The 24,630-nt window shown below is 30.0% G+C and overlaps 1 protein-coding gene across 2 annotated transcripts in view; it reads left to right on the top strand.

Annotated features, from left to right (window-relative positions):
• The window catches only part of Pex13 (peroxisomal biogenesis factor 13), a 35,444-nt gene extending 12,164 nt beyond the window's left edge, over positions 1–23,280 (top strand). For both annotated transcript variants that reach the window (XM_035370681.2, XM_085823459.1), the window contains exons 3-5: positions 6,829–7,020; positions 16,203–16,325; positions 20,638–23,280. In XM_035370681.2, the coding sequence (XP_035226572.1) occupies positions 6,829–7,020; positions 16,203–16,325; positions 20,638–20,954 (632 nt within the window). In that variant the 3' untranslated portion in view covers positions 20,955–23,280. The remainder of the gene's footprint in view (positions 1–6,828; positions 7,021–16,202; positions 16,326–20,637) is intronic.
• The last annotated feature ends 1,350 nt before the right edge of the window (positions 23,281–24,630 follow it).

The raw sequence follows: 24,630 nt of genomic DNA, 5'->3' as shown, positions 1-24,630 counted from the left end.
AAACCGGAAAAAGTCAGGGAATTCGGAAATTGACCAAAAAAATTCAAGGAAAAGTCAGGGAATTTTAAGTGTTTTAGTCAAAATCTGGAAAAGTCGGGGAATTTCATTTAACGATCCCGCCAAAAAAGGCGAGTTTTGCGCCGACGTCAGAAGAGATCACTTTTTTGGCGAATTGTGTATCACGTGAGTGTCATTCGGGCAGCTGGCATAGAGCCAATTTTCGCAGCTCCAATTTGATTGTCTTTTTAAGAAAGGCAAAGCAAGTTTCCCGCAACTTTTGGTTTCCAGTAACCTTGAGAATCGCATGTGCAGTGCATGAACTAAAGAAATTATATGTTCTCGTATAAAACAAAATGGGTTTAATCCTAGTATACGGTACCATGAAGGTTAGAATAAAAAAATATGTAGTGTAAAGAAGAAAAACCTCTCTGCAACAGACGTGGCTCTGTTCCATCATAGCGGGAAACAGCTGTGCATGCGCGATATATCTGTAGCCAAAGCTTGAAACCGGTGTCAAGTTCGAAGGTCACGTTATCAAGAGTTCATAAAATGAATATCGTTTAAAATTTCTTTAAACTCTAAAGAAAAAGAAAATATTTTTTGGCTCAGGTAAATTAATTCATGGATTAGTTATTTTTAGGGGAAGGAAAAATCTACGAAAATCCGTTTTTAAAATTATTGCGAAAAATCCAAGAAAAAACGTTCTTTGATAAAACGTTTCTTCTAGGATTTTTCGCAATAATTTTTAAAAAAAATTTCGTAGTTTTCTTTTTTGTCAAAGAACGTTTCTTCTTAACACGTGTTTCTCAATTTCCTGTACACATCGCGGAGAGGGAAATTCTGGCCGCCAGGTTCCGTCGCCAAATCCCTTAGCAAATTTTCCCTCCGCTTTTTACATAGACGTTCTTTGGTTAGAATAATCACCATGTATGGTACAGTGGGATTTGGCAAAATGATGATGAGCAGTAAACGGGTCATTTTGTTCTTGGCGACAATTTTCAAAATCATGCGAAGGTCGTATCGTATACAGTCAAAAGTCGTTAATTCGGACACCCATAATTCGGAATGATCTATAATCCGGACATCAAAACTAAAAACTTTCTGCGCATGCGCCGTGTTGACACATGCGCATAGGCGTTTACGCGTGTGCGTAAGACCCTTTACAACTGCGCATATGAGTGTGCGCAAGTGCAGAATACGTTTTCGCATGCGCGTTTTATTATAATGGACGTATAAGCTAAAATTGTCTAATTATCTATTTCAGTTAATGTTGATGATTGCGTTGTTCCTTAATTTTCGAATTGGATCCGGCTTATTATTTTTTGCAGACTGTAAGAGCAATTTTATAAAAGTAAGCTTGAACTTTCAATTATGTCAAATAGAATTTCCGATACATATTTACTAATATGTAAAGGATATACAAAGCGAAAGTATCTTTCGGAGTCCATTAAACAAAAATGGAATTGCTGCAAAAAATGGATAAAGGCATATTCTTTGTTTATCTAAACTTTAACGTTTGTTTATCTAAACTTTGTTTATCTTTAACGCCCCGGCGGCGTGCAATGAATTGGAAGTTGATTTGTCGGCACTACCCTTATCTTAAGGGCAGATGTTTTTATTTTATTTGACTTATAATTGCTTACTCAATGTAGTATTTCATCTCGATGTACTCCGTCTTTGATACGATTTAAATCAAATGCCTCGTCATTATAATTCGCTTTCGATAGCGAAGAAAGTGACATAGGTTATTGAAAACGAAAAAAATTTTGATTGACAAATTAGTCGGTATTCTCGACACAGCAATTATAGGACTTGAACAGCGGAACTTTGTAACTGGACAAGAAATTATATCTGTTTATAGAATTAAAGAGAATGTATTATCACATAAAAAACAAAGCAACTGAAACAACTTACATTGAAAGAAATGTTTAATAAAGTAAACAAATATATATTAAGCTTTTTTTTTTGTAAATTTTGATACCCTTTAGATCATAATTGTTCTTTATTTCATAAATTATGGTTTCATATTTTTACTTTTATAATTTCTGCATGCCATCTTACGAGATTTAAACTGATGATCTATAATCCGGAAAAATCGATAATCCGGAATCGCCGAAGTCCCGACGAGTCCGGATTAACGACTTTTGACTGTACTAGGATTTTACCACAATTTTTTTTTTCTTTTCTTTTTAATAAATACCTTGTCATTTTGCAGTAAAATAAAAAAATAGTAATCAATCATGTAGGATAACCATGTAATATAACTATATTCGCTAAAATAATGTTGATTATTCTAATTAAATTTTTAAGTAATTATCTTTATTTTTATGTTATTCATATCATTTAATGTTGCTTCTTCCCTCTAAATTTATTTATCATTAGTAAATAATATTTCCAAATTTCAGGAAATTTTTTTCTCTGGCATAATCCTGAAATTAATTCTAGCAGTATGATGACATCTCGAAATTGAATGCACATATTTTTTCCTTATATATGCTGCAAAATAAATATAAAATACCTCAATTTAGTAAAAAAATATCATTAAATAGATTTCTTTCTTTCGTTTAGCTGCAGAATGTCTGCAAAAAAAGCCTTATTTTATTCCAGATTGGGCAGATTCTAATCTCAATCTTCAGTGGAGAAAACAATTCCTATTATAATTATATTTGTGTTTTCAAGTGTTAAGGTGCCTTTTAAGAATACACCTCACACAAATTAAATTTACCTAAAATCTAACCTAACAGCATTGCGTTGTGATTTATAAGAACCGGATTAGCCTTGTGTTGAACTGGGGATGATCATGAGTAATAATTAAATAAAACGTACAGTTGTTATCCAATGTATATATCTTAAATTTTATTAAGTTTTTTAAGCGGAAAAGTAAACAAAATTATCAAACAAAGTGTACCAAAAATAATTAAGAATAAATGTTCTCTGGGATTTATTGAATAATTAAGTGAATTTGCTACACAGTACAAGTAATACCATAATTAATTTACCTCTTAGCACAGCCAACGTACATTATGCGGATAGACTGGAATTTTCTCGAAACATACCTGGAAAACCTGGAAAAGTCAGGGAATTTCATTCTCCTGTTTGAGTGGCAACCCTGTATTTAGAATCCTCGATCAATGGAACCCATTTCTTGCATTTTTTAAAGAAGTAAATGCTTCGAGAGTTAAAATAAAAGGCTCTATTGAAAGTTATAAAATACCTAAATGGAGATGAATAAATAAAGTAAATGGAGATGTAGTTTCTATTTCCATTGTTAAAAATAGGTTTGAGAAAAATGAAGTAATTTCTGCACCATTCAGCAATTCAACTGGCAGTTCTCAAAATAATACTGCAAAATATAAGCGTAAAGCTGATACAAATTTCTCTCAAAATAAAAAAATTGCTCAACACATGAAACATTTTCCGATTACTGCAAGTTTATCTTGTGAAGAACGAATATTTATGTTTTTTTTCTTCGGACCTTAGCAAAGCTTTTTGCTTTTTTTTTACAATTCATTTTGCCATCATTCGATGTTCTTAACACAGTTCTACAAAGCAGAATGCCATTAATTCATGTTTTGCAATCAATGATTTATGATATGTTTAAAGACATTTTATCAAAGTTTGTAAAACCAGTCTGTGTTTTGTCTTGTAATTCTATACATGATGTGATTTATGGTGAAATAGAAAAACAGAAGAAAGATGAAGATTTGGTAATAGGAACTGCAACGACAAAAGTAGTTGAAGAACTTTCAGAAGAAGACAAAAATAAGTTTTATCTTAATGTTAAAAGTTACTTCTGTCGAGTATGTGATTACATACTACATACATTTCCAGTCAACGTTGAAGTGATTTTGCATGCTAAAGTTGCTGATGGTTCTGCTCTAGCAAATGCATCTTTTTCTGATATAAGGTACTTTTTGAACAGATTTCCTGTGTTTCTTCATTTAGTCATGAAAGATGATGATATTGACGTTGCCACTGATATATTGCAGTCGCAATTTATGTTGGCCATCTGGACAGTTCCCCATAGTAATGCAGAGTGTGAGGATTTTCAGTGTTGTTGCGAAAACGAGGACTAAATTTAGATCTAATATTAGTGATGACACATTAGAAAAACTTTTATTAGTGAAAGCAGGCCTATGTGGCAGTTGCTGTGAACAAAACTATGAAGTTTCTTTTGTAATGAAAGCAAAATCTGCCACTGTTCATAACATTTGTATGAAAACTTATTAAAGTGTCTTTTTTTGTTTTTGTTTGTTTGTTTTCTTAAATGATGCAAGTAATAAAAATGTTTTTTATATATAAGGTATTTTTGTGTTGTTTGCATTTAAAAATTAGTAACTATTTAAAGTTAATTCATTATTAAGATCTATAGTTTAATTTAAAAAGTCTTTTTAACATTGTGAAAAATCTCCTGATTTCTTAAAAAGAATTCTTCCGATTTTTTAATGTCATAAGTTGGCAAGTATGTTAATATAAAATTCCATTATGTTTAAAGAAATTAAATAATGAAGAATTTGCATGAATATGTGTACTTTACTCGCACAGTGAAAAACCAACGATACATAGAAAAATCAATTTTGAATAGCGTAGTTCTTCGTTCAAATATGAACATCTGGAAGCTCAAATTTGGAATTTGTTTTATTATCTATTTCATATTTTGTCAAACATTAAAGAATTTTTTATTACTAACTCATACATAACAAAGCGAGCAAAGGCAAAACAGTACAGGGGGGGGGAAATCTTTATCTCCAGAACACAAGACTGTGTATTGGAAATTCTAAAGATGTGTTCTTTTAAATATTTTGTGATAATGCTATTAAACTTAATTTTATGGTTCAAGTCCAAAGAATATGATGCTTAATAAGTAAAGGTAACGTACAAAACATCCAAAAACACCTCTTTAGGTGTAATCTGAAAGCGTTCAGATTTTTTTTCCCTTTTTTTTTATGGCCAGACACTTTATTTAATAGCCATTACCCTTGCATTACTACAGGTGCCGAAAGTGGTGGGCATTTCATTATGGAAGCACCTAATAGGCGGCCACCATTGCCTCCTATAAAGATGTGTAATCTTAGCTTTCCATAAAAATATATTTACGGGTGCCCCTTAGCAAAAATTGGCGATTTTTGGCAACACATGGATAATGACTTTGTGCAATTCTTTAACTTGTTATTTTGGCTTCGTGTAGCACCGATTTTTGTGCCAAAAATCACTGCTACACAAAGACAAAATAACAAATCAAAGAATTGCACAAGCTCCAGTATCCATGTATACATCGACCTATTTTCACTTAAAAAAAAATCAGAGAATTGCACAAACTTGGCATTGAGCACTCTCTTTATCCATGTACACATCGACCTATTTTCACTTAAAAAAAAAAAAAAAAAAAAAAAAAACAGAGAATTGCAAAAACTTGGCATTTTGCACTTCCTTGATTTCTTATGCATCGAAGTCAAGGGGTATTTTCACTTAAGTCAAAGTAGCACCCAGTTCTACAGTAGAGCCAAACAAAAAATACATAATCTCAATAAACTGCATTTAAAATCAAACAATAAAATAACATAAAAAAGGAAATTCATCTTATGCATCTAAGCACTACACAAAGCAAATATCCACGTACCTTCATTAGAAATTTAGAAATTTCAGAGTCCTTCAAACTGTGGCACACAAAATTCCTTAACAGCATTCAAAAACTTCCTAAGACTATCTGTGTATATTGGTGGCGTCGCATAAATTCACAAAAATAAGAGTAAAACATATCCTCCGACGTTCAACCATACGCATTTCCTTCCTACAAACAGGACACTTATAATTGCTACTAAATAAACCTTCATTTACAAACCAGTCAATTAATGCACTTTTTCCTTTTCGTTCCAAATCATACAGCAGTACCTTTAGTGCAGGTAATAGTCACCACCCAAATCTAAGATTTTCTGCCAACGTTTTGGTAGTCTTTTAAAGCCTTTGGTTCAGAAATGTGGTGGCTGCGAGTCCAAAAACAGATTAAACCTCATTTCAGATGTCCTATGCAGAATGGAAGATAGCACCAGCAAAATGTAGCTGCAAATGTGTCAAAATGTAGAAGTCCAAAGGAGCAGTGGGAGGGGGGGCTACATGATGGGTGTTGCAAAAGATCCCAATCGAGTGTGCAGAGTCCAGCAGGTGAATGCAGACACGTGATCTTGATGGAACATTACCTTTTTTGCTTCAGAGCTCAGCTCAACATTTTTCCTTGATAGCAGCGTCAACACGGACTAGCATCTCGCTGTACACGTTACTGTCGAGGGTTTTACCTTTTTCTAGATACTCTTTGTGGGTAATACCATGGCAATCCCACCAGGAACAAAGCATGATATTTTTGTTAGTCAAATTGTACTTTGCGATGTTGCCAACAGGCTCATTGAGTGCAGCCCAATCCCTTTTTGGCGTGTGTTGCTGAAGTAAATCCACTTTTCATCACACGTGATCATCTAGTCCAGAATTTTGTCCTTGCGTTGGTGTTTGAGCAGATGAGTTATTAGTACGAAATTGCCAATGTAAGTATGCATTTGTTATAGTGTAGAATGTTTGATTTATATGGTGATTTTACACTTTTCATCAGTCTTTAGAATATATTTTTGTTCATCTGGTTGATCAAATATCCATTGAAGCCAGTTTTTCTTATCCACGTGCCAGTGAGTTTTTTTTAAATATTTGTTACATTATATTCATTCTATAATTTCGTGATTGAAAATATTGTGTATTTTGCAAACTGTTTTACTACATTATTATTCTTCAATTTAAATTTTACTTTTCTTTAATATGGTGATATAATTTAACACATTTTAGAACTGAAAAAAGATAATCCCTCTGTTGATGCTGCCTGGCGATCAGCAACAGAAGCAGTTTCCAATTCATCACCTTTTACTGAGGGTACAAACAAAAGTGCATGGCCTTTTCTGTTTTTTATTGGCTTAGTTGTTGGTGCTCCATGGCTTATGTTCAAGTTACTCTCCAAGAGTATTACCAAAAAGTCTTTTGGTGAGTATTTATTTGAAAGAGCTTTTTATAATCTTAAAATTTTGTATAAAGTAATATAAATTTAGTGTAAAATTCTATGGTAATCTTTTCTTCTGTTACGATTTAATAATATGTGTTAATATAATGCAGAACGTATAAAGCAATTTCTGGCTGTTATATTATTGAATGTCATTGGCAGATAGGTCTATATTAAAAAAAAAAGGTTGCTTCTAATATTTTGGCAGTGTAATATATAGTAGATTTGTTTTGAAATCAATTCAATAATGTTTTGTATAGTTTTAATGAATATAACATACTCAAATGTAGAATGAAATATAAGTTAATCAAAACTGAGTTCATACAATAATGTGAAAATAAGTTTGAATAATAATATGAAGAAGAGATTAAATAATTTGCTTAATTTTTTGCAGTTTAATCAATATAGCCTATTCAGATGTAGAATGAAATGTAAGTTAATCAAAACTAAATTCATGCAATAATGGGAAAATAAGTTTGAATAATAATACAAAGAAAAGATTAAATAATTTACTTCACAAAATTCATCTGCAATGTAAAATTGTTGATGAATTTTGTAAAGATAATTATTTTCTTGTTCCCATTAAAGTGTATGATAAATTCATTTTCCTTTTTAATTTGTTAATGATTTTATGAATTTTAAATAAAAGCTTATAAACTTTTTTTTTAATTAGCTTTTTAGTCTCTCAATGACACATTATCAGTCAAATGATTCGATCAAAAAAATCTAGCAGTTTTATCAAAAAATCATAATTTATTGTAAAATCTCATATGTAAACTTCATTTAAAAGATATTTTCTGCTGTATCTGAAGGTGCAAACAGTAAAATTCTCAGAGTTTTAGCTTGTTTATTAAAGGAAGATATGTGTGAAAAATCATTTAAGCATTAAATTTTTAAAAATCTAAATCAAATTTTGAAAAAGTTGCTGCATTGTATAATAATCCACAATGAGTGTGTGCAAGCAAAATTTTAAGTTCAGACAAAGTTTTGACTGTACTTACAAAAATACCATGAGTGAGTTGGTTGCGAGATTAAGCAACTGTTTCTTTACAATACATAAGCTATCTGTCAGTCGCCAGATTTGTAAAGTGAGGTTTGTTGTTTGTGTCCACTGCAGTGTGTAACTGGAATGCGAGCTGAGCTCATTAATGACCATCAGGAGGTTAAATAAAAGCTTAAAATTAGACTAATTTTAAAAAGTTCTAGAAAGTCACATAATTAATATCATTCTTGATTTATTATTCTTGTTTTAAAAGGGGTTAAAGAGTTTGCTTTATAACCCTGAAAATTTTAAATCTTTATAACAAAGGTATTTTTGGATGTTATAATTTTGAAGGCACTTAAAAAATATAATATTATATATCACAATAAAATTAAGAAATTCGGCTTTTAAAAAGAAATATTGAGAAAAATATACATTAAGTTACGGAAAATGTAAAATGATGTATTGCAAATAATTTTAAATGCTAATCAGTCCTGTTGTTTTTTTAGATTAATTAAATGAAAGGAAACGTAAATACAAAATCTGTCTGTAAGAAAAGGGCAGAGATACAGTATTTATCAAAATATCTAAAGACTTCTAAAGTAACCTTAATTTATTTACAAGTAATTCTGTGCAGCAAAGACAGTGAAATTGATGTATAAATAAATAGACAGAATTTTAGAAAATTCTGTGTAAGAGCAAGAAAATTTATGATATAATAACATAATCTTTAAATTCAAGAACCAGTATTTCCCTTCCTGTTTCATATTGTAGCATACTTAATAAAAAAGTATTGTAGAAAATCTCTCCCCCCCTGACCAAAAAAAAAAAAAAAATGTAGAAATTCACCCAACTTTGTTTAAAAGAGGGTGAAGAGTGTGTTTTATCATCTGCAGAAATTTCAAAACTGTGTAACCAATACATTTTTAAGAGCTGAAAATTTTTAAATCCTGGACAATTTTTGAAAATTAATCGAAAAATCAGATCACATTATAAATATCATACAAATTTTATTTAAAAGAATTTTTCCTACTTTATTCGATGGTGCATACAGTAAATTTATGAAATTTTAATTTTGTTTATTAAATGAAGATATGCTTAATAATAATTCTAACATTCGCTTTAAAAAATTAATTCACCACGTTAAATCGTTACTTACAATGTATACAGTTTATGTGCAAAATGTAAACTCGATAGCATATCAGGAACTTGCTGTACTTTTGATTATAATAACAAAGACCAAGAGTGAACTAATTAAAAGTTTACAAAAATCTGATACTTTGTCTTGTTACATTTTTTAGAAATTTGCTTAGGTAGTAGAGCTAAAAAAAGACTGCATCTATATCACAGTAGTAAGAATGTGGTCTTATGGGATTTGTGTTTTTGTATCATCGTGGATTCAGAAGAGTTAATTTTGTCTTTTTTTTATGTATATCTGCTTGTTACATGAAGTATACCATTTTCTTGATTCAGTGTTCTTGCTGGGAATTAGAAATTTTAGCTCCTTACTAGTATTCAAGAAATGGAATTGTGTTTTATCTCTATTGTTAAATAATAAAGAATTTTTAGATGTGTGTATGCATGCTCATTATATTGTAGAAAATGAGAGCCATCAGATTAGAACTACCAAATTTTGAACACACATCACCTGAACATATGCACTTCAAAGTGTGAATTTTGAATTTAAAATTAGTTTCCTATTTATTTCATACTTTGTGTAAATTTTATGAATTATTATTAACAAACTTGGCTATGTAATAAAAATGTATTGCCATTCGATAAAGTGTAAGATTTTTATGCTTCAAATTTAATTAGAAAACTTAAAAAATTTAAAAGAAATATATTGTCACTTGGCAAAGTCAATATTTATCATTCAGATTTAATCAAAAGATTCAGTGATAAAGAAATGTATTGTTACTGTCCAATATATATACAGTACAAAGTCCGGGATCCAGACTCGTCGGGACTTCAGCGATTCCAGATTTCGGATTTTTCCGGATATTAGATTAACAATTTAAAACTGTTAAAAGGTGGCATGTAGAAATTATAAAATTAAAAATATGAAATCATGATTAATGAAATAATGAACATTCTTGATCTAAAGAGTATCAAAATTTACAAAAAAAGCTTAATATTTATTTATTTACTTTATTAAACTTTTCTTTCAATGTAAGTTGTTTAAGTTGCTTTTTTTGTGCTAATATTTTCTCTTTAATATGGTAGACTGACATAATTTCATGTTCATTTACAAAGTTCCATTGTTCAAGTCCTGTAATTGCTTTCTTTTTCAGTAACCTTTTTGTCACTTTTCATTATCGGTAACAGTATTTTCTGGATCTAGAACCATACTACAGATTTCGTGGTCCAGTGATTGATTGATGATTGGGGCATTGTGACCGCAATGAAAAACTTCAGTTATATCATAATTTATTATCCGTTCACCACATTTCTATGCAAAATCGATTAACCGGAAAATTTCCCTTTTGGTTTGCGCTATCTGAAAACCTTCAAGTTCGGGGCAATCATATTCGCCCTCCTCACCATGAAATATGGTAGTTGGCCATAAATTATGCCAAGTATTTTTTAAAGTATCTGGAGATACATCCTCCCACGATCTTGCAATGCTCCACACAGCAGATTTTATGGTAAAATATTTCAACAATTCTTGAATACTCTTGTCATTATTCAAAAAATTTAACATGGATTTAAAAAATTCTACTTTATATTTGCACTTCAATGTGCACACTATTCTGATATCCATAGGCTGGCTGATTTAGACTTACAGTTTGGAGGAAAGGATACAGATACATAATACTTCATTAAAGCTTTAAGTGAAGTATGAGCCGAACAGTTGTCTGCAATCGGGATAGTTTTTGTGTCATCAAGTAAACCAACCGAATTCGTCCGAGCCTCGAGTATGAAATGATTTTCAAACCAATCATTCAGTAACACTTGTGTCATCCATGCTGTTTTATTTGCATGATATATAACGGGGAATATCTTTACAACTTTAAGTGCTTGAGGTTGTGTATTTTTTCCGATTACGAAATATTTACACTTGTGCATTCCTGCAGCATTTGCATTTGCTAAAATTGTTATTTTTGTTTTGGAACCTTTGACACCAGTTGGAGCTTTTATTGTAAAGATTGCCAAGGTATTTTGCTTACATATTGCCAGAAAATTCCAATTTCATCAGCATCATAAATTTGTTTTGGAGATAACTTTTCACTGTTAATGAGTTCAGTGAATTCATCTGAAAATAATTCATCAGCTTCAGTATCAGTTGAAGCTTTTTCACCTGAAACTTTTAATTGCCTTATTTCGATTTTCAAATTTGGTTAACCAACCAGTCGAATATGTGCACTTAGTTTTTAAGTTCATTTCTTCATGATATATTTTGGCTTGAGCCATTAGCATTGGACCTGTCAATTTCACATCTTTGCTGAGACACTGTCTGACCCATTCAGTCATCACTTTGTCATGATCTTCACTTTTAGCATAACGAATAATTTTTCTGTTATTCATTGCAAGTGGGGTGTTGAAATCCACAAAAAATTCAAAAAGTTCCTTTTTCTGTTTTCTTCTGTCAAACACAGTTGACTTTCCAATGCCATACTCCTCGCATGATTTTGAGACGACAGATATGCCTTCATCCATTTTTTGCAGCAATTCCGCTTTTTGTTTAATGGACATCGAAACATGCTTTTGCTTTGTAGATCATGTTGCAGTTCTAGAATTAGAAACTCTTTTGACATAATCAAAAGTTAAATTTAATTTTTAAACTGCTGTAATGAAAACAGTCTGCAAAAAAATAATAAGCTAGATGAAATCAGAAAATTAACAGCACAAGGAACAGCACAAACTGCTATATTGACTGAAATTTTTTTGGAAATAAAAAGTAAAGTATAATTTTAGCGTAGCTTAACCTTTTCACGACGGCGCACCTTTGTTTAAGATGCTCCTGCGGGACTGAAGGGAATCGAATGCAGTCACCGTACAGGATGGAGGTTTTGCATCGCTAAGCCTAATTTTATAAAAAAAATCAGAAAAAAAGAAATTTCGCTTCTAGCCTCGTAATTTTTGGTATCATTTTAGATTATTACTTGCGGTCTTATATATGTTAAAATTAGCACTTAATAACGTTTTTTTCTTTATTCTACGTGAAAATATACTTAAAAATTTCCTTGTCTTGTAAAATAATTTTCGGAAGCACTATTCAAATTATTCCAAAGTTTTAATTGATAAAATCCATCAATAAAGTCTAAAATTAATAAAAAAACACAATAAAGTCTATTTGCAGTAAGAAGTAACAAAATTTAAAATGAAGACTGTGGTAAATCTCAAAATCGTAGTATCACTTTCTAACTCTTAGAAAAAGTATCACTTTTTAAATCTTTAGAAAAAGAATCATCACTCTCATCTGCATTAGTAAATGGTTCATTAACCATACGAAGGTATTCTTCCTCTGATAAATAGCGCCTTCGCCCCATAATAGACAAGAAGCGAGACTTCCAGAAATAAAAAGAGGAAAAACGGGAATATATCTGAAGTCAATGCAAAACTGACTGGGCTGTCTAGTAACCCTAAAAGACTGTGTATAGTAGAGGAAAAAATAGAATTAAAAAAGTAATTGGATATAAATCAGACACGCGAATGTTTACATTAGCACGCGAGGTATTAAAGAGCCCACCTCTGTTTACGCTTTTGCTCCCCCCCACCCTCACAACAGTTGATGAGTAAAATACCAAAGTCAGACAGAATATATCAAACTCATGGTCAGGAACCTAAAACTGTGTTCATTTCAAACGTAATGGACATAGAATGCCATCTAGTGGCCTTCAGAAAAACGTTCCAGCTTAAAATGCATATACGCATCACCCCTCCTCTGAATGCAGTCTCTAGGGATGCGTGGATGGGACGCCCGGCTGTAAGAGACGTTCTTAGGGAATGCGTATATGGGACGCCCGTCCTGAAAGGGTTAATGGTGTCTGCTGTACATTATTTTCTATGTGTCATGAGACTGGTGCCAAAAGACAAGTTGTTCAGCTAAATTTGGTCTTGCTTCTATCGCGTGCTGAGACAGTTAAGCCTGAATTGCATTAGTTATTTATTATACTTATATCTATTTCTTACACATGCTTAAGGCTTATCTGAGTCCTGAATAAATTTCAACATATACTTAAGGCTCATCGAGGTCCAGTGCTAGATATCCTACCAACTGATGCAGTCTCTGTGGGTCCTAAATTCTGCTACCAAGTGCCTGAGTTCTAAATTTTTGTCCCTAAATTTTGGATCCCAGTGCTTTCCAAAAGCGTAATGTTGACATAAAAGGTTACCGTACCCTTTGTTATTAAATTACTAATATAAAAAAATTGTTTGCGTATCACTGAATGAGTCATAACTCAAGTTGTCATGTGATGATGAAAGCAAAATGTAATAAATAATTTATTTGCCAGGTTGATGTCAGGAATATAAAATATTATTTTTATGTAGAATGTTTTGGTTTGAGATGTATGCTAAGCAGATGCGCAGATACCAAGCCAAATCTTTTATACAAATTTATATTAAATTATTGTTTCTTCAATAACAAGATATTTATAAGAAATTTATTTAGTGCGGAAGTGAAATTAAGAATCAAGATTCTCCACATGTTTTATTATGGGGGGATTAAAAAAAAGGTTGTTGGTGATTTTAGGTCGGGATTTTAGATCATTCCGGATATTGGACGTCTGGTTCTTGGGCTTTGTATTGTATATATATTTTACCATACTCCATTTCCATTTTAAAATTTGATCCAACTATTATTGAATAATGAACTAAGCAATTTGAAAGCAATAAATGCAGTTCCTAATCATATTTAAAAAAAAATTTTATCTAAATGATTTAATTAAAACTACAGGTATTTCATATTATACCTAATTAAAAACATTGAATATTTTTATGAAATTATACCAACTGGCCACATTAAAATAATCATTGTATACATATATTTCTTTTTATAATAACTGTATTAGGAAAAGAGGAGAAAATTATTTTTCAGAACTTTTTTTATAATGTAACCTCATCTAATTAAAACACACTTATATAGTTTGTGCAGAATTACATAAATTTTGCTTTCAAAAATAATATTACATTGTATTCTTATATTATTTAAAAATAGTCTTTAATATTTAAGCTGATAAGTTAATTTTATTTTATTTTATTTTTCAACATGTTCGAAATATCTTTTTGAATTTGGTATGCAAGTTCTTTTTCAGTATTACATGCAGTAAGTATTTCATATAATTTTGTCATAGTCTTATATAAATGTAAAACGAGCTTTTGAGGGAAAAATAACCCTTTTGTGTCATCAAACTCTTCTGTGATTTAATTCTGGCAGTGGAAAAACATTGATGATGTAATTACCATATATCCCAGCATATAATGTACCTTTTTAAACAAACAAAGATAAAAAATAAAACCCAAATTTATGGGTATGCGTTATACACCGTATATAAAAATGATAGATTAAAAATAAGGAAGAGATGAGAATACAAAAATTAGATTTCTAGATGTACCTAAATGCTGTGTTTAAAAGAAATGACATACCTTGTGAACTTTAAGATTTTCATTATCACATAACATGAAACGTTTGTTATATTTGTCTTCTGTTATATCTTCAAGCATACCATCAAATTCACCATCACTGTTACCTTGATCCATAAATAAATAATCATCTTCCATTTCATCTAGCTTGGAATGATGCATTTGGCCTCCTTTTGTATGTTTGAAATTTTTTTTTCATGTTCTAACATTCTGCCGTTTAGTTTTTGAAAGAAACGTTTCACTGCCGTTTTGAATTTTCTTTGACTGTTTTTTTTTTTATTCTTACCTCTAAGCTGAACTAAGTGTTAATCTGCCTGGAATAACTGCTATGTCTGTATTACACTCTTTCAACAGTTTCTTAAGATGCTTTTGCCAAACACTTCATACCACATTCATCCATCCATCCTTTCTCTTGAGCATGAATAAAAACACCATTTGGAAAATTGCATTCAACATAATCTTTCTTTTAAAAATAACCATACATTTAAATTTTTACCATCTGCTAAGCAATAAAGCACTATGGTGAAGTGAGATTTTTCGTGACCTATTATTATGTGAATTGTTTTTGTTTCTTTCACATCAATAGTTTTATTTCCTGTCATATGAAACATTACTAGAGTTTCATCCATATTTCCAATATGGGATAGTATGTAATTTTTTGCCTTCATAGGTCAATAAACTTACTTCTGGAAACTTATCAGTTTAGTGTCCTAATCTGCCAAAAGCATTTGTGGAACTTTTGTTTTTTCTCATAGAACTAAATTAATCCATGCTATAAATCAACTGAAGCAACTCGAAGGTGGTTTAATGTTTTCAATTTTGTTTACATTCTTTTTTGCCCACTTTAAAGCAAATAAACGAACACAGTTTCTTGCTACAATAATTCCATTTTGACGATTCTCTAGGATCCAGTTTGCAGCATTTTCTTCTAGTGTAACCCATCTTTACACAGAGCATATTTATTCTATGGCATGTTATTGTGATTTCATTTTTCTTCCACTCATGTATGGAGCTTTCACCAACACCAAACGTCCTTACCGCAGCACAATTTCCATTTTTCCCCCAAATTGAATGACTTTGCTTTACATGAGCCTTTGATGTTCACTTAAAAATCACGCTTCAAATGACTACAAAAAGAGAAAACATCTGACTCCCAATTCCACAAATTCATTTGTATCAGAAATGCATTCTTATCCCAAATTATGTCCCCCTTTTCTTGAAACCATAGAATAATGTTCTTGTGCATGCCTACATTGAATATAATGCTCCCTCATGGTAGAATTTTGTACTCCCTCAAGGATTCCCCCCAAGTGCATATTGTTCCCTTTATCACTTGTCAATTCAGTATACCATTGTTTGAAAGCCTGGGGAAAATCTTAGAATGAATGACTTCAAAAGATAAGAGCATCACAGATAAACCTTTCAAGTTTCTTTATATAGAGAAAGGTGTGCATTATATGACAAATATACTAAAAAAAATTTAAATATAGTTTGGAATTATGGGTGTACATTATAGACTGGAATGGTGCTTCATGAATCTTATTTGTATTTTGATATATATGTATACCTTATGCACTAAGAGTATTTACTAAATTGCAGATCCAAGTACTTGGGTTAAAGATGGCAAGTTGGCTTTTGCAGTGACTGCATATGATTTCACTGCAACTAGACCTGGTGAATTATCTTTCTCTGCTGGAGAAAAATTATATTTAGCTCCTAAAGGTTAGATATTTTCTCCTTTCTTAATCATATTTTTTTTTCAATGAATCACTGCATTTATACATTAGCTGTCAAGTCTATATTTTTTTAACTTTTGAATGATATGGCTTTTTCTATTGTTAATGAAGTATGTGTTCAACTAACATTTATTAGCTAGATTTAAATAATTAATTCATTGTTTTATTCTTTGTTTTTATAACATTCCATTCATTATGATGAGATTTATTAGATCATTAAAGAAAGCGAGAAAACCATTTATTTTAAATGCCAAGGTAATGTAAAATAATTGAAAAGAACCCTCTTGGATGGATAAAAGTAGTTGTACAGCTCAGAATATTAAGTAAGGTGTTTGTGTTTTTATCCTATTATCATTTTGAAATTTCAATGTAAATTGCTTTTCTGCATTTTCTTATGTACTAGATTTATATGTTAAATGTTTTTATACTGTAATTACAGTTGTATAAATTTTAAAATAATAGCAATATGTAAAGTTATTTTCTTTCATTTAACTGCAAAAAATACTAAGTGTTTTTTGTTGTATAGTTAAGATTTTTATGCCTTTAGTTAATCTAAAGTTGTTAAGTGGAATTAAATGTAATGAAGCTGCCTTTTGTTGACATTTGAAGCTGCTAGAAGGAAAGTGAATTTTAAGTCTGTGCACTAACTTCAGTGCCTTTTTGCCTTGTGGGACCAAAAGTAAGCTATCAAACTTGTGTACCAAAAAATCTGTCATCCTGCCCGCTGGCTAATAATGTGTGTGGCCGTACAAGGAAGTTATTTGGTGCCCACATCAGATTTTTTAAAATTTACTTTAAGTCAATATACAGCATGTTAATCTTATAGTTTAAACTAACTAATGTTTCATATTTTTTTAGCAAAGAATAGCTACAGATGTTCAAATGTATATTTTAATATTTGTGTGTTTTAAATTTCAATACTGTCATTAAGGGTTATCCGCCTATGCTTTGTACCTTAAATTTAGATTGCTTTACAATCAGTTTTTTTCCCTTTTATTTCTTTGTCTTTTTTTTCCCCCTTCTTCTGATCAGTCTAACTTTTTTTTCATCAGCCAAGTAAGTACGTAGTTACTATTCTCTTTGCTGGTAGTAAGTACATGGTTATAAAAAATAATATGCTTTTACTTTTTGATCAGCAGTGTGGACAGTTCTTACAAATACACACACTTGAGTATATGTTTAAGTAGATTTTGGGTATATAATTATTGCAACAATTGGGAAAGTGTACCTAGGGCATGGAAATATAGCTGAAATTGAGAGTATTGTAGGTAGATATTTCATAATTGTGAACAGTACTGCTGGGACGTAAAACATTACTGGTGGGACTTAATAACTTAGAATTTCTCAAATGTATTTGCTAAGTGGTGCCAATTTGACTGGCGGACTTCATTTTAGGTGTAATTTCTTAGGTAATGCTCAACCATTTTTGTGATACGTGATCACAAAGAGCAAAGAGTGTGCGTGAAATTTCATTTCTTATTGAAGAAAACTGCAGCTGAGAGCATTATTGTGCTTTGCAAACCTTTAAAGATGATTCTTTGAGTAAACTACAAGTGTAAGAGAGATTTTCCAGTTTAAAAAATGGAAAGAATGTCGTATGGAGTTTGTCTTGACTTGAATTCTATGGAGAGGAAAACATTAAGAACATGCGACAAGCTACTAATGAAGATCATCGATACACTTTGCATGCATTTCACCAAAATATGAAGTCTTTTGATGATTTCACAAGACTTCATGCATATTACACTGAAACCAAGATTACTATCAAGGCATTATGTCTAGGATTTCTGTCATTAAAAGCCAGACTGTTAAGGAGAGATGCTGATGTTAAAAATATTTTTAATAACTAATTATTTTCCAGAAGCCACCAATTAATGGCTGCACAGCTCATTTTGACTGAAATAAAACAGCATATTATAAATGCTAAACATAGAAGAAACATGGAAAGAAGAATTCTTAGTAAAAAAATGAGATTAATGAGACTAAAATTAAAATTGAATTTTTATTTCATTTGTAAAATTGTTTCTTGTATATAAAATTCATGTTTATTCAAAATTTGGATCAGAATGTAGAATTTTTCTAAATGTTTGATCTATCATTTACTTTAGCTTATATTGTTTGTTCTTTATGAAATTAATTCCCATTACATTAGTTCATTTCAGAAATTGCTGAAATATATATTTTTCAAGTCAAAATTTCATTAATTTATTATTGCATGGTAGTTGCCTGTTTTATTGCCATATAAATAGTATTGTGGTAAGGACCTTAAACTCAACCGAAAACTACTATGCTAAGTGTAATTAATAAAGAATATAACTTCAAAAATACTAACAGTATTAATGAAACATTCCCATCAAATATAAATTCTATAATTTTCTGGAATGCAATGCAAAAAATGCAACTTGGCAAAATATGCAATAAAACTGCAAATTGTTTCATTGAGCTTTGATCAAAAGCCATGATTTTAATCCTTATATAACATGAGGACAAAAATGTCTTGGAGAAAAGAATTCAAAGAAAACATGATTATACAAAACATCCTGGGAGAAAAGAAAGCAATGAAAAAACATCATATTTTACAGCATGGGGGTCTAAACTATGACCGTTTGGGGCCGCATTGCAAAGGAAAAATATTTTCGAGGCAGAATTTCAAAGAAAACATATTTGTGGGGCCACACATACAATATTTTTTATCAAATTGAAATAAAAATTAGCTTTATGTTGTTTTATTAAAATAAATTAACTTCTTTTTATTATTCATTTTTTAAATTTGAATTAGATATGTATAGGTACATATTTATTATTAATTTGTAAAAGTTTGAATTTGTTAAAGTTGAAAAAATTCAAATTAATGAGGTGGATGAATTTGCTTTTGTTGAACAAGCAAATTGATATCAGGGTCAATAGACGAAGTTGCAATTCTTAATGCATTTTCAAGATGTTTGTCAGTGATCTTTGTCCTATTTTTGCTTTTTGTATGCTTCATTCTTGAAAATAATTGTTCACAAATATAGGTACTGCCAAAAGCTGAAGACATTAATAAAGCATGATTGTGAAAATTAGGATATTTATCGGGGGTGGGGGGTAGGTAATCTTTATAAAACTCCAGTAAAGAAACATTTTCAGATTTTTCTTTCAGTTGAATGTCACTTTGCAGTTAAGACCATCATGGCATACTAAGATATTTTTATTTTAAAGTAAATGCCAATGAATCGATTATGTATGAATCAAATTCAAACATTTATTTTTTTAATAAAAATGTGTAAATTTAAATACTTTCATAATTTGCATTTGGGCCGCACTTTAAACACCCATGTTTTAAAGCATTGTTGTAGAAAGTAAAGCAATTAAAAAGTTTATAGTTTTAAAACATGGTTCCATAAAATACATCATAATTAAAAATAAAGGCATACGAATCGTTGGATGATAATATTAGATAATTTGATAATTAAACAGTTTTAGTATAGGTAAAGTCCTACAGTAATTCAACTTCCCTTTTTCTAATCAATTTTATGATATATGTTTTATGAAAATCTAAAAATACAACTTTGTAAGAGAGATTAATCAAATAATTACTTTTAATAGTTAATTATATAAGTTTAATATTCTATTAATTGCTGTATACTTTAATTTCTACACGTTTTTAGATTTCAAGTGCTTAAGTTTCCTTCTTACTTCTTAAGTAAAAATTTGTTAGTTTTTTCAAAAATATGAAATATAGAGGTAAAAATATTTTTCATTTCGTTTTGTGCTCACATATCATTATGTGAACAGGTATTTAAAAGTTAAAGCCTAATTTTAATTTATTAAGTACATGTCTGTCATATTATCAACATGCAATGATTTGTATGTGCAGTGTTTTATACATTTATTTTAAAACTGCAATGTTTTTTAACCCTTTTTTTTTTTCTACCGGTATGTTTTAGAATTGTGATGTTTTTTTCTTGTTTTCTTTTTTCTATGATGTATGCTGAAGTTTTCTTCGTGCATTGTTTTCCCCACAGTGTTTACACTGCACACCATAGAAAGTTATCAAGTCCATTAAATTGAAAGATATAGTTTTCCTGAATTATTTATAGGCTGCAATTGGTTAGGTATACTTTCTAATTATGCACTTAGAGAATACCACAAAGCCTGTTAAATACATATAAAATTTTATGTACTAAATCCATGCAAATACACAACAAATGAGTGCTTATATCCAAAATGTAGACATGTACAAATTTGCAACAACAGTATTCAGTGGTAATTGGCAATGTAAATATTTACAAATTTAACACTTTTTTTTTTTGAAACAGGTATTAGGACATCAGTTGCAAGAGGATGGCTGCTTGCTTGCAACAAAAATAAAGAAGCCGGTCTCATTCCCGCTAATTATTTGGCATCATTTTCATCAAATGGAAATCATTCTTCATCTGCAGCTAATACTTTTACAGTAAGAAATCTGTCTGTGACCGAAGATGAGACATTATCAAAATGGCTGTCATCGAACCCTGAGCAATCATCTCAGAGTCCCATATCCTCTGGAAATGCAAAATTTCCAGTTACTTCCAAAAATCCTTCTAAACCATTTGATGAGGCTACAAATAGTGAAGACAAGAAATGTTCTGAATAACATTATCAAAATACATACCCTTTTCTGATAAGACAAAATGTATTGTGTGAAACAGGTAAACTCTGTGATTAAGAGTGAATTTGTTAATTTAAAGTACAAATAGGTATTTTTATATATTGTATGATGACATTTATCTTGTCATTGGGTATTTAAAATTTCCATCTCATAAAATTTGCACTACATTTCTTTTAACATTAGGTACTTGAAATTTTTTGTGAATATTCAATAATTTAAAACTTCTGGGTATATTTCTTTCTGCTACATCAGAGCTAATATTTGTTTTAGGGAAAGTTCCAAGATACTAAGTGTGTATGGCTTTACACTTATGTAAAGAAAATATTTTCTGAAATATTCTAGTCATATATTCTGAATATTTAAATTTAATAAAATATTATGACAAATAAGTTATTTACATAGTTAATTCAAATAATATTATGTTTTCCATTTTCATCTGTTGACTAATCTTAAATTTTTAAAGAGTATTTTTACCTGTTAGTTATTCAGCACTCACTGCTGCACAGTGAACAATCTATTAGTGCCATCTGGTAATGAAACCCCTCCCCCTCCAGTTTTTGTTTGGGGGGGTAGTAATCATATTTAAATTGGTATCAAACAGATTATTCTCTGCAGCTTGTTTCCAACACTGTGTGAAGTCTGATCTACCATGTGACCACTTTTCTTCTATCTTCCAATTATATTTTATTGTTTGCATATGGATGCCATTCTTGGAATCAAACTTGACATTAGGGAGAAAAAATGATTGTACCCATTGTCTTGTAGCCAAAAGAAAACCACAGAAAGAGAACATTAACAAGGAAACAAAGTAAAAGGAAACAGAAGAATCCGATTGTTTCTATGGTTGCTCAAATTTGCAAGAATTATTGTGAATGGGGATGTGCAGAATAATCAACAAGCGTCAGATATTTAAAATGGGTTTTTGAAATTAAATTTGTTTTCACTAATAAAAATTTAGTATACACAGCAAATAGTTTTTTAATTCCTGTTTAATTATATAGGTTGGTGCACAATATTTACAATGTGCCATTTATAAATTAAATATATTTTTTCATGTTTGTGTTATTTTCATTGAAATTGTTATTTTTCTGTTCCTAAATGACAAATGAAAAATCTTCAGAAGAAATTATTTATTATTGTGGAAAAAATATCTGAACAAATTAGATGAACGAAAACAGGATAATGAAAGGCATAATGGAAAGAACTGAAATTTAGTTCAGAGAACTCTGAAAGTTTCCATTTGTAAAGTATTACTTGTATGGAACTTGTTATGTATTTTGCATATATTGTAGGTGTATGTAGATGTATTGTGTATGCATATTCACAAAAACTGTCTAATTATATAAATAAATGTACTAATTAAGAATTTATGTATTGCTGAAGTACATCTGTTAATTTAACACCAGATGAAATGTTACACTTTTTTTTAAATCAATGCAGCTTTAATACTCTTCATTAACATTTTAACTGATTTTGTTCTTATATATCAATTTAAACTCCTAGATGATAATTCTCTTAAATTTGAGTCAGAAAATATTTTTAATAAATCTCCTCAAAATTTTCGATTGTTACAGTTTTATGCAGAAAGTGGGATAATTAGTTAAATGTATGAAGTAACTTCTAAATGTTGTAACATTTATATGTACGTATAAAACATTTGTATTTATGTATTTTATATGAAGTTTTTAATGAATGTAAAGATATATGTATTTTGCATTAACTTTAACAAGTTCATTTGTTCTGATCAGTTATAACTTGCTTGCAGAATAAATATTCTCAAGCTTGTAGATATTTATTTAGAACATTTGTTTAATGGGAATTAAATTATTTAAAAATCATTAATATTATCTTTTATATTATTTCTTGCTTTTGTATATTTCTATCAAAATAAAGTGTTATATAAGTTTCAATTATTAGTATAATTATTTGAGCTAAAAATTCAGATGTAATATTATTTTACTCCTTTTTAAATATAGTTATATAGTTGTCCAAGTAGTTTGATATCATTCAAAACTAAACAAATTCTGAGGTCTTGATTTTTTAAAAGCCTAATGTAAAATTTCTTGATTTTTTTCCAAGAAATTTTTTTTTCCTGTTTAGCATTATTGCATTTTTACTTCTTTGTAATATTGCATTTTAATATTGTAAATAAGTATGATTATGTCACTTGAAAGGGAAAGGAATGATTGTCATCTAAGTTTATCTGTCAGGCAAATAAATTTTTTCCCCTTTCAACAATGATTGAGTGACATCAAATTTAAATACACAAGAACAGTTTTATTGGAAAAATGAATAAAAGCATTCAAATTTGCCCAGGGTCTTACATTACAAAATCTTTTCTTTTAATTTTTGCAGCTGTTACTCAATAGAAATATAGGTTGTTGGTATATCTAATGCAATTTTATGTAGCAAATTATTTATTTATTTAAATAATTTTATCTTTTGATTAAAAAATTGGTTTTGTTTGTTATTTAATATATCCAACTTAATATGTAATATTTAAGTTTCATTTCCAGCCATGCTTTATGTGGGTATGAGAACAAATGGTTATATTTCTTTTTTTCGAACTGAGAAATGTTTATAATTGTTAGTTGTGCTTTGTATGTTAATGAAATTTTTCAACAATGTTTCTTAAAATACTTGCTGTTTGTTCTTTGAAAGATATTTACTTTTAGCTTTAAAGTGATACAATTATTTATTTATTTTATTTCTGAAACTGAATGAATATGCACATGACCTTAAGTTATTCTTTTTATCTCGAAAATCTTATTTGTTCAAACCACAAATCTGCAAAATTTTTATTTCAAGGAAGATGCATTGAAAACAAATAAAAACAGCAAAAAAAAAAAAAAAAAAAAATGAAAATCCGTAGATATAATAGCATAAGTTAATATAGATACTAAAACTAGATTCTAATAATACTTTTACAAAACTTTAGATAAGCAGAATTGTGCAAGGGAAAATGATGAAAATACTTTGTTGCTTTATATTAGCTTCATGAGAAAACAGTAATTTTACTTTTGATAATAAGATATAAATAAAGATATAGATTAAATTACAGATAAGATATAAATAAGATATAAATTTGCTAGAATATTTTCATGTAAGGAATTTTTGTAAATTGTACAGGTTTACAGAATCGAGGGCAGCATTGACATTTCTAATAATTAAAAATATAACAAATTTCTTTTCAGAACTTTGTTAGATGATAATGTTGTTTTAATCTACTCTAATGTTTGTGAAAATTGCAGCATCATGAAGGAATTATGGAAATTGAACCAAACTTACAGGAAATGTAAAGTGAGGTAAGACATGCAAATGATTAGAAGTACAACGCAATTGCGCATGCGTGGGATGAGACCTGGTTGCTAATATAAAGGATTGTACCTTTGCATTAAAATCTGTTTATCATCCTCTATGTGCAGTGAATGTTTAATTATTGGTAAGTATGCTTTGTCAACTGCAGAGGGTGCCATACCAACAACTAACAGTTTGAACGAGACTGCATCATCGGTATGCAAGAGCGTGGACTTTCAAATTGAGCAATTGGAGCCCACATGCAGTGTAATGCCACAACAGTGATGCATGTTTGGAAGAAATGGACAGGGGTGCATAGTAATGCCACAACACTGATGTGTGTTTGGAAGGTCCATTTCTTCCA

This window comes from Stegodyphus dumicola, chromosome 1, assembly GCF_044657685.1.
Source record: "Stegodyphus dumicola isolate Sdum_Otavi_A_Nest chromosome 1, ASM4465768v1".
NCBI lineage: Eukaryota > Metazoa > Arthropoda > Arachnida > Araneae > Eresidae > Stegodyphus > Stegodyphus dumicola.
This window is presented reverse-complemented; position numbering and strand designations above follow the sequence as displayed.